The sequence below is a fragment of the Cataglyphis hispanica genome, chromosome 6 (assembly GCF_021464435.1).
Source record: "Cataglyphis hispanica isolate Lineage 1 chromosome 6, ULB_Chis1_1.0, whole genome shotgun sequence".
NCBI classification, from domain to species: Eukaryota; Metazoa; Arthropoda; class Insecta; order Hymenoptera; family Formicidae; genus Cataglyphis; species Cataglyphis hispanica.
The window spans coordinates 68,821-79,400 of NC_065959.1; the positions used below are offsets into that span (position 1 = coordinate 68,821).

Consider the following 10,580-nt stretch of genomic DNA (forward strand, 5'->3'; position numbering starts at 1 on the left):
CAATAAGCATAAGGAAATTGATTGGTTCATTTTCTTATGCATACATTTGTGGACCAATCAATTTCTTTATATTTATGGTTATGCGCTTATGCAAAAGTGTGTGCTCCCCGCTTAAACATAAAGAAATTGAAATTGAAATTCCACAAATATATGCATAAGATAATGAACCAATCAATTTCCTTATGCTTATAGTTATGCGCTTATGCAAAAGTGTGTGCTCCCCGCTTAAGTTTTTATGCATATGTTTGTGAAACAATCAATTTCTTTATGCAAAAGTGAGTGCTTTAATCGCTCTGAGTTTTGAAGATGCAAACCCATGCAAGAGAATGGCATAAAACCCGTATCAGACTACGCAAGAAGAATGATTAAAGATTGAAATTTCAATCAATTAAGACAAAGAAATTTTAGTTTCTTTTGTTGTGATTAGTCAAATTCCAATCTTCAATTTTCAATGCGTAGTCTGATATGGATGTAACGCGGAACGAAAGCGCAACCAATCGCGTGAGTAATGAAAACTACAGAACGCTCGTGATTGGTTGCGCTCTCGTTCCGCTAAGCTATTCCGCTCATTCCGCTTCATGGATTCGCAGTCTTAAAGCAATTAATGACGTCATTGCATTGTCTCTGCCAACAAAAAACTTAAATTCATAGTAAAATATAGTGATTAATTAATCCGGGTGGATCTTTGGATTATACCATGTATTCGAAAACGCCGTATGATATTTAGTATGTCTATGGTTGTATGATTGAATGATGGTCTTTTTATTTTTTACAGTTGGCTGAATGAAGTGTGCTGTAGCAGAGTGTGGGGTGGCTGTTTCGGATAACGCGCTGTAATCGTTTCTTCGCGTATGTATTTATTATAATTTATATTAAAGTAATAGGAAAGCACAGTGCGAAACATTCTTTTGTCACGGATAAAGGAAAACATGAGTGTAATTTTGTGGCTGCTTCTGATCGTTGGAATTTTGGAGTCGTTTGCCGCAGAATGGAACACAAAGGATTATATGAAACGAGAACATTGTCTGAACAAGCCGTATCAAGGTTCGTCGATTTTGATTATCTTAAATTTCGCACGTAAGAATTTTTTTTTTATTAAACATTGACACACAATGATCTGTTTATTCATTATTCGATTGTAATATTCTACACTGCGATTCATTTGCACTATGGATTTGAGGTTACGAAGCAATAAATTAAGTCATTTTTCACGATTTTTCATGATTTTTTGTACAGTATTATATATAAAATCGTCTACAACTTTACAACTACGTAACGTAAAAGTATTTTTGATTTATCATAATATTCATCAAAATATCAATATAAGTACATATAAATGAAAGAAATGATATATGATACGATTAAGTACAATGCGCCAGATATCTTTAATTATAGACTATTAGAAATTTTCAAATTACACTATATTAGAAATATTTTATACTTTCTATTTTATTCGAAAGGATTAGTAATATGAACTATACAATTTTATGAAATATTCAAATAGTAAAGATAATAAGAAATCATAACTTTCTAATGTATCTTATATTCAAGGTAAGTCATATAAAAACAACAAATTATAAATATATATTAATATAAGATATAATGACTATTAATGTGTATATTTATAAAATCCATTTTTCTCATTCAAATTATTATACAACATCAATATCTGTACTCATAAGATTATATTTAATATATAATAGGCACAGGTATGACAATACCTTATTGGGACTTTATGGGAAGTACAATGGTAACTAATAATTATATCAGGATAACACCTGATTTACAAAGTAAACAAGGTGCCTTATGGAATTCTATAGTAAGCACTTTCCCTATAGCATTCTCCTTTGTACATGTTATATAAAAAAACAAATTTATAATATATTTGTGTTTATTGTATATACAAATGTATATGTATTATATATTGAATAAGATTTTTAAGCTTGTCATGTTTGTAGCCATGTCACGTACGAAACTGGGAATTACAAGTTGAGTTTAAAGTACATGGAAAGGGAAAGGACTTATTTGGAGATGGTTTTGCAATTTGGTATACCAAGGAAAGAATGAAACCAGGTCCAGTATTTGGAAATCAAGACTATTTTCAAGGATTAGCAGTAATACTTGACACATACAGCAATCATAACGGTGCACATAGTGTATGTTGGATACATAATTTTATAACAATATAGAGAGCGCATAGGTTATTACAACAATAAGTATTTTTTAAATTCTGGCCAAAGTTTGAATAATCTTGAATGTTTTCAATATTTGAATTCTTTTTATTTGTACTAGAAATTTTGAATATCATATATTGTAATATTTATGCATTGAAATTTTATTTGTTTATCTTTGTATCTTTTCTTTTTAATATATAAGTAATATATTTTATGAAATAGCATCAACATCCTTATATCTCAGCAATGGTCAATAATGGATCTCTACATTATGATCATGATCGTGATGGCACGCACACACAACTTGCAGGATGTGAAGCAAAGTTTAGAAATGTAGAACATCCTACATATATAGCTATAAGATACGAGAAAGATACCTTAACTGGTATGTAAAAACAAATACAATTAAGCATTAAAATATATTTGATTGCATCTGTTATATTATGTGGCACACATCAATAATAATAAAGTATCAATATAATAAAAATTATCAATATTGATAAGAAATGTAGCATCTTTTCTTATATTGCTCATCATTTGTACTTTGCTTTATTACATGGATTGTTTTTTGCTTACATTGTGTCATCTTCATGATTAGCTTTTTTTCGATCTGTGAATGTATATATGTACATTGACTAGGATTACACATACATTTTATGCTAATTCTTTTTTTTTTTCCCACAATGAAGTTTCAACAGATATTGCCAATAAACTAGGATGGAAACAATGCTTTCAAGTGAATGAAGTTAAACTTCCAACAGGATATTATATTGGAATCTCTGCAACCACTGGTGATTTGTCTGACAATCATGATATACTGTCAATTCGTTTGTTTGAATTAGATCAACCAGATGATGTAAGTGCTAAGAAAAAATTACTAAACTTTTGCTAAGTTTTGCTCTGCAGTTTTTGTTCTATATTAAATGTATGATGTTATATATGTAAAGTAGTCAATTTTATAAACAGATTAAAATATAAACGGTTTAATTATAATATAATTCACAAATTAACAATATACTTGATAATATAAATGAATTTGCAGCCTAAAGACCAAGAAGACAGATCTCAAATTGTGCCATCAGCAGCATTCTATGATGCACCAAGAGGTATGAGAAACAATCAGAGGATACTTTGTTGTTGCATATATATATATTTTAATTCAAAATCACTCTTCTCTATTTCAGAACATGTGGAAGATGCAAAACAATCTGGCATGAGTGGCATAAAACTTTTTCTAATCATGTTAATTAGTGCACTTGTATTAATAGCTTGTCTTGTCATTGCCATTATGTTATATCAGAAACACCAGGAAAATAATAGAAAGCGGTTTTATTAAGTCAATTTTCTTTTAAGGATGGCATGTATGTCTTGAACATTGTAATTTACCTATTTCTCTTTTATCCGAAATCCTTTGTACATAAGATGTATAGATTATAAAAAGCTCACAAGACTGTTTTCTCTCTCTCTCTCTTTTTTTTTTTTTTTTCCAAATAGTAGAAATCTAGCATAAATTTATTACATAAATGTTTGTTGCAAGAGTAAAAGTCTTCGGAGTAAAGGAGAAATGTGTATCTATGCAAATATTCTAACAATTCAAACATTTACAGAATGTTGTCTCAGAATTTGTAGATTAAATTGATTGTCAATTGTTATTAATTGGATTTTAATATATGCTAATTTAATTTTATAATATTTACCTAAAAATATGTATTTATTATATAGTTCTTATAAACCAAAGTTATTTCTCACAACATGCCACAAGGAATTTGACAAAACAATTTCTTATATACTTGATTTGTAAAAAAGATATATTGGAAAGAGATAATAATTAACTTAAATGTATCATATGTGTATATTGTTAATTATATTAGAAAGATCTTGGAAAAACTCATGCACTTTAATTTTAAAACCTTTACCGCAATATATCTTTTTTCTGAAACTTTTGCCAAATCGGAATGTAAATTGATTCTACAATTCGATGATTTTTTAAATGTTTAAGGAAATACATCACAAATAAAAATAATATTTCCTCAGGAAAACGAAAAAATTATTTTATCTGATCTCTCTGTAGTTTGCTTTTCTCTTTTTTTTTATTAGGTAATTATTTGCAAATACAGATTAAATATAGTGAAAAAGACTTTATTAATATAGATTTTGTATCTGTACATAAGGGAAATTAATATTATACCCGAAGCTCCCATATTGCATAAAGTTTGGGCTAACAACTTTTTGCAGATTATATGTATCTACAATTTTAAACAGACTATATTGATCATACAAATTATGTAATGTTAGAATGGACCTAACATTGCATGAAAGTACAATGTGAAGAAAGTGCAGTATGGTGGATTCTTTAATGTATTTCGATATATAAAATGAATGAATAATATAAAATTCTTTTATATGGAAATTAAGAAAGAGAGAACCAAACCATTTAATAAGCGATTGTCTTGTTATCGATATGATGTTATCATTCGAAACAATAATGTATATCATTATTTGTTGCCAAATACAAAATAAATATGTCTATAATTATAAATGATAAGTCTTTGTTTTTTTTTCATAATAGATGTGAGTGTGATTGGGTGTGTATGTGCGCGCACGCGCACATATGTTTGAGGTATTAGAACTTACATTGGAGTAAGACAATATTTTGAATTTTGTTTTATATTTCTTAATATGTTGTTGATGACAAAAATATACATTTGCACGTTAAAATGCAACAGTTCATGGTGTTTCAATGCATTTAATTAATTTGTTTTGCTTTGAAGAGGCAAATAGAGTACTTTTAATATCAACAATAAAATTATTCAAACAAAAAACACCAAGGCACATCTATATCTGTCTTATCTCTTTTTTTACAGTCCTGGTTCCTATTATCTATGTGCGATACAATGACAAAACTGTCATCCTTAACTCTACAGACAGATATACTTGTTAATAGTTATCTAAACACTTAACATCAATATACAAAGTAAATTGTTTGTACTGTATATATATTTTCAATATTCCTTAAAAGATGTATCATTCAGGTAATATTGAATTTTAAGATAGTTCAATTAGCATAGTCAATACTACACAAGTTTCTATAGGAATATCATATTTTTTTCTTTCGTTTTTTTTATAACTATAGATTATTAAATATAATCTAAGATTATATCAATTTGCATACTGCCTCCTGATTCAACTAAAACTTTATCATGATAATGTACGTTATAAATCTAATAAAAAAATGCAATTACATCATTAAAACAAGATTGAAACGATGTCTATTCTAATCATTGTCCAAAAACGGAATACAAAAATATCAAACGTTAATCTCTCTCTCTCTCTCTCTCTCTCTTATTGGCAGTAAGTGCTTAGGAAAATATATCGATCTTAAAATATATGTTAATATTCTGAAGCAGATTACGATTTGCTCATGAAAGCCTAATGTATATTGCCTGAGGCGTTCGGTAACATCAAAACATTTGCACTATTTTCTACTTTTATATTACACACACAGGTACATGTGTGTTAAACATCGAAGAAATACTGCTTATATACTTAACATAGTTCTTCTTTCAATTTATCTTATACTATATATATATATATAATGTGTCAAATATAATACGCTATATATTTTGCAGTATAATATATTTTAGTGCTATATTGTGTATAACACGCTTCTGTAAACGATAATATTATAATAAAATGATTATCATATTAAATTTTTAATATACTGAAAGATGTCTTCTCAAGACAATTGTATTACAATATTCATTGCATATTTATACTTTATAAAGATGTATTTTCTTAGTAAATTAATTGTATATAAACTGATTTCTTGTTTCTAATTTGAAAATTTTTACTTTCACAATTTAGTTCATAGTTTTATTTAGTTTATTTAGTAGAATAATTCGTTTTTAAGATAAATAATATTAATCAAACAATAATAATAATTAAATATATGGAAATAGTACAAAATTAAATGTAAGAAGTTGAAAGAAGTCTAAAAGAATTGAATAACGTAGATCGTTCTGATCACTTGAACATCACAATCGGATTTAACAGAAAGTTTAATACAGTCTTTATACTGAGACAAAGATCTCTGATAATAGAGCTTAAACTTATACGATATCTATAACGTTTGTAAGATGTTGTCAGATTAAGGAAGTTGCACGCGAGGCATCCTGCTTCTTCCAGATCAATGTGCGGTTTGGTGCCACCAAGAAGAGATTCTTTTTCTAAGCCATTATTGAGAAGTACACCGGAAAACCAGATCTTGTCGCCGGGATATATGCTTAAACTAAAGTTGGTAAAAGAATGATCCGCAACAAGACGTATCTCCGTTGTACTTCCCCACCCACCGTTTTTCATCTTGACAGAAATTTCAAATTCATACCGATCCCAAGCCGGTAAGTGACACTTACTCCTTCGTTTCTGAATGCTCGTGACGTGCTTGCAATTCTTTTTACGAGTGTCGTCGCCCGAATTACAATTTTCCTCGTACGGTTCCCCGTACATACAACTGAGTATCGATCTAATGTTATCAGGTAATCTATTTAATATGTTCGCGATATTGTTTTTTATCGATTTTAATCTAACATTCGTCACGTACCCTTCCCACGAAACGGGTATGCCTTCCAATTGGGCGCATTGCATCTGCACTTGCGCTTTCGATGACACTTCTTCCCATGCAGGTTGATGACAGTAGTTCCGATATTGATCCCATGTTAAACTAGAAATCATTTCATAAGATATTTCATAGGAATCTTGTTTATATTCCATTATCATCGGCCACGATAAGAATGTGGCAGCGCCAACGCCAAGCATGATCTATAGAAAATATTTAGTACAAGATATAAATATTTGAATATTTCTGAATTTAAAATGGTCAAGGAATACAATGATATACGTACTTGAACGAGCGTAATGATCCAATTAAATCTTGATGCTCTAATTTTCCTCAGATACCATGAAGCCAAAATTGGCATTCCTCCGAGTACAGTGGTGACTACTATTCTCATTGCCAGGTCATTTTCTGACAAATACTTTGCAATTGCTATGATCGGTAAAATGACGGAAGCTATACCGGCTATTGGAAGGAAGAGGACCATGCCAACTAGTGCGAGGGCACCTCTGATCAAGCCGTACCATGTGGCGCCTTGAGAACTGAAAATTGCTATTTGCCACCAGCTCAGAGTAACACAATGGGGTATCAGAGTTCGATACGTTCCGCGCCAGCCATCTCTCGCAGCCATTTTCGCGAAGACCGCTGGTATCAGAAGATAAAATACGGCGCGAAAGTTGAGACAGAACTCTATGCCGTTGCCGACAACGTAAGATGCGAATGTTGGGACTCTGACGTCCAAGAATCTCCAACCTTGCGCAACAACCATATCCGTCTCGTAAGGATACTTCGCGAGGACATGTACGCCAAAACTGAACAGGGCTAGGAAGTCGGGCGAGGAGTCTTTCCACATAAAATTGAAAAGCGTGATGAGAGTCAACGCGACCGCTATTACTGTAAATTCAGATTGTGGGGTCCACTGATGAGCTATCAGAGGATAAATTATTAGATTTAGCAACAACGCGAGAAAGAAGTGTCCGTGAGGTTTCAGATTGTTGCGGCAAAATTGATATTCCGCCTCTTCAGGATTCAGATTTCCGCCCGAATAACTCAGAAATAGGCCGGACCAAGCGCGAAAATCATTGAATTCGCGTTTCCGCTGGAGCATTTGAAATGTCGCCACTACCATCGCTATGAATGATAGATAGTAGAGGGCCGTAGGTATAAAAAGTATTAGACTTTCTGTGCCGAATAAGGAGTACAGTAAGAGTAATAAGAAAATGTGTAAGTTCGACGTGAAGAGAATGTTTCTCATCGATGTCCCTCTGTGACCCAAAGTCTCGATCAGCCAACTGTAAAAACGCTTCAATGATATGAACGGATGGACGAATGGTCTCTGCAGCAACGGTATTGTGTCTAGTGCCAGTTCAGAAGGATCCACCATACAGAGAGCGTGTGATACTACTGGAAGCATTCCGCGTGCATAACTCGCAGCCGCGGAGACCAGAACAGCCTCTGTGATCTTTTCACCTTGATGGTCTGCCAGATCTGTGATTATGTAACAAAATATGTAAATGTATGTAAATGTAAAGAATAAAGAGTACATAATGTTTGTAAATTTTTAAAAAACTTTCTTACTTTGAATATCATTTGTCCGATCTTGGTTTTTCGAAATTGGAGAATCATCAGGAAGCCCCTTTCTGGAGAAGCAATCATTATCGTCATTATCATTTGATCTGTTTTGTGACAAGTTGTTGTGAGAAGTAATATTTGATTGAGAATAGTCATGGTTACTGGTCGATGAAGACGATAAACTTCTCATACGTCTTTGCAGTTGTTCGGTGGTGATAAAGTCCTCGCCATTTGATAGGCTTTAAATTGGAGAAAGAAATTTCACATTCAATATACGTATATATAGTGTGCGATCTAACTTTAATCGTTTGATTACTTATTCCTTACCTCATGAACATTTCCCTCGCTGCTCTTCTAGCTAACTTTTCATCCTGCGTCATGTCTAGACAACTTTTTACGTCGTAATAGTTATGCTCCGTAATACCACGGCCTGTGTCTAAGCACTTTCTAAGAATGTCAGTTGCCTCTAGATTTCCCTGCTCCGAGGCTTTTGTCAACCAATAAACGCCCAATTTTGCGTTTTCTTCTTTATCAACATCAAGATCTTCGAGTATATATTTTAATGTAATATTATATATATATTATATAAAATATGTATGTATATATCAAAGATGGGGAATAATATGACAAGAAAAAAATTTTAATACAGAACTTATGTTATAAAGCTTACCGCATCGTTCTTCCAATAATTGCTTAGCCAAAATCACTTGAGATTCTGGACAGCCGTCTTCCGCCAATCGAGAACGTAATCGTCTAAGAGAACCTTTTGGTCCATCTATCAATAAAATTTACAATTAGCAAACTATTTAATTACAATTCTTTATCTCATCGCATGAGACATTAATAATAACAATAATAAAATTGACAGTTTTGTGTTGTGTTAGCTATTGTAATTATTTTCAAAGTTTCACTCAGATTGCATCTATTGATGCGTAATAATTTTGCAGTATCAATAATTGTTAATTAATAAAACATTAATAATTTGAATAAACTATTTCTAATAATATCAATTATTTGATATATTAAATTTCGTATCGCAACGTAAGGGGATATCGCTCGTAAATTGTCAAGGATTAATTTTTCATCAATTCTTATTTAACAATTAGTGCTCATTTGTTTATTTGTTTGCAAAACAAATTTTAGAACGCGTCGTATATCGCGCCACTCTTATAACAAATCACATGAGCTTCTCAGAACATAAATATAGTCCGTGTCCTTGAATACAGAATACCAGACGTATCGTCTCTCAAAGTCTGATCAGTGCAAGATTACAGAGGAGACAATTACCGTGCAGCGTCCACTGTTTTCTGCCGGACCTGCCAGACAGCGGCACGATGCCAGCCATACTATTCTTCAGCTCGAATAACTCGATTCTTGTTTGCGACGGATATTGCACTTCCGCTGTTTCGCGGTCCGAACGTTGTCACGAACGCGAAACGCAAAACAAACACGCTTGTTACGCGCCTTGTTGAACAGTTCCGTTGAACAGCTGGCAAGCGTGGGCGCGCGCTGCGTGCGCATCCATATCCATATAATCCATGACCGTGAAGTTAGGTAAAGTTAGACTAGGTTAAATACGTAAACAACGCGCGGCACGCGGTTGCGAGATGCGAATGCGTCAATGGTCAGTATCTATCGCGTACCATTTCCAAGTCAAAGATCGAATCTTTCGTACTCGCGCGCGCTCGCGCGTGTGTATGTGTTTTTGTCAAATTTTCGTTTAGCATCTCAATTAGATTAGAAAGCAAAAAATTGATTTAATTGCCTATTTATACTACAAATCGCGTCATCAGAAACATGGATGAAATAAGTACATATTTATTCTCTTGTTGCATATATCCTTATACAAATCTTAAGCTTTTATTCTCGATCTCATCTCGTTTCAAACTTTTTTTTCTGTTGCAGGTGTATTACACCATACAAGCATTGCTGCGACTTAGACTTTTCCAGACACGATCAATGGAAAATTTATTTTGTTCAGAATGTTACGGTATGTATGTTGCATTAAAATATTTTTAGTCGCTTGGTTTGATAGATAAGTATATAATTTTATGAAACAATTTTTGTTTTTGGGATAAATATATATGTATATGAATAAAAGGTTTCTTATATATAATAAATGTATAGTTCTTCTTTTTTCTCATTGTTAATCGATAAAGAGAAAATAAAAATTGTCAATAAACAACTTGTTAGTAAAATAAACTCTAACAATAAGGGGAAGA

The 10,580-nt window shown here is 32.0% G+C and overlaps 2 protein-coding genes across 3 annotated transcripts; one reads left to right on the forward strand and one right to left on the reverse strand.

Annotated features, from left to right (window-relative positions):
• The first annotated feature begins 779 nt into the window (after positions 1-779).
• LOC126850410 (vesicular integral-membrane protein VIP36) lies at positions 780-4,713 on the forward strand. Its single transcript, XM_050593380.1, has 7 exons — positions 780-1,044; positions 1,704-1,819; positions 1,959-2,156; positions 2,397-2,559; positions 2,864-3,030; positions 3,217-3,280; positions 3,359-4,713. Exons 1-7 carry the CDS (start codon positions 930-932, stop codon positions 3,508-3,510), a joined length of 975 nt encoding a protein of 324 aa, XP_050449337.1. The 5' UTR covers positions 780-929; the 3' UTR covers positions 3,511-4,713.
• LOC126850392 (wolframin) lies at positions 3,628-10,449 on the reverse strand. Of its 2 annotated transcripts, XM_050593316.1 has the most exons (8): positions 10,280-10,449; positions 9,646-10,181; positions 9,029-9,133; positions 8,686-8,902; positions 8,365-8,597; positions 7,076-8,274; positions 6,775-6,992; positions 3,628-6,696 (listed from the first exon to the last, which is right to left on the reverse strand). In XM_050593316.1, exons 2-8 carry the CDS (start codon positions 9,701-9,703, stop codon positions 6,198-6,200), a joined length of 2,529 nt encoding a protein of 842 aa, XP_050449273.1. In that variant the 5' UTR covers positions 9,704-10,181; positions 10,280-10,449; the 3' UTR covers positions 3,628-6,197. The 2 variants fall into 2 exon arrangements, with proteins under 2 accessions (XP_050449273.1, XP_050449272.1); XM_050593315.1 differs by having other exon boundaries at positions 3,628-6,992; positions 10,280-10,448.
• Between the last annotated feature and the right edge of the window lie 131 nt (positions 10,450-10,580).

Bases quoted from the DNA above. Each gene is read 5' to 3' on its own strand.
- LOC126850410 (XM_050593380.1), top strand. From the start codon at position 930: ATGAGTGTAATTTTGTGGCTGCTTCTGATCGTTGGAATTTTGGAGTCG. The intron at 1,820-1,958 runs GTAAGCACTTTC...TCATGTTTGTAG, and splicing joins GTGCCTTATGGAATTCTATA to CCATGTCACGTACGAAACTG. The intron at 2,560-2,863 runs GTATGTAAAAAC...CCCACAATGAAG, and splicing joins CGAGAAAGATACCTTAACTG to TTTCAACAGATATTGCCAAT.
- LOC126850392 (XM_050593315.1), bottom strand. From the start codon at position 9,703: ATGGCTGGCATCGTGCCGCTGTCTGGCAGGTCCGGCAGAAAACAGTGG. The intron at 9,134-9,645 runs GTAATTGTCTCC...TTTTATTGATAG, and splicing joins AAAACAGTGGACGCTGCACG to ATGGACCAAAAGGTTCTCTT. The intron at 8,275-8,364 runs GTAAGAAAGTTT...ACATAATCACAG, and splicing joins TCGGACAAATGATATTCAAA to ATCTGGCAGACCATCAAGGT.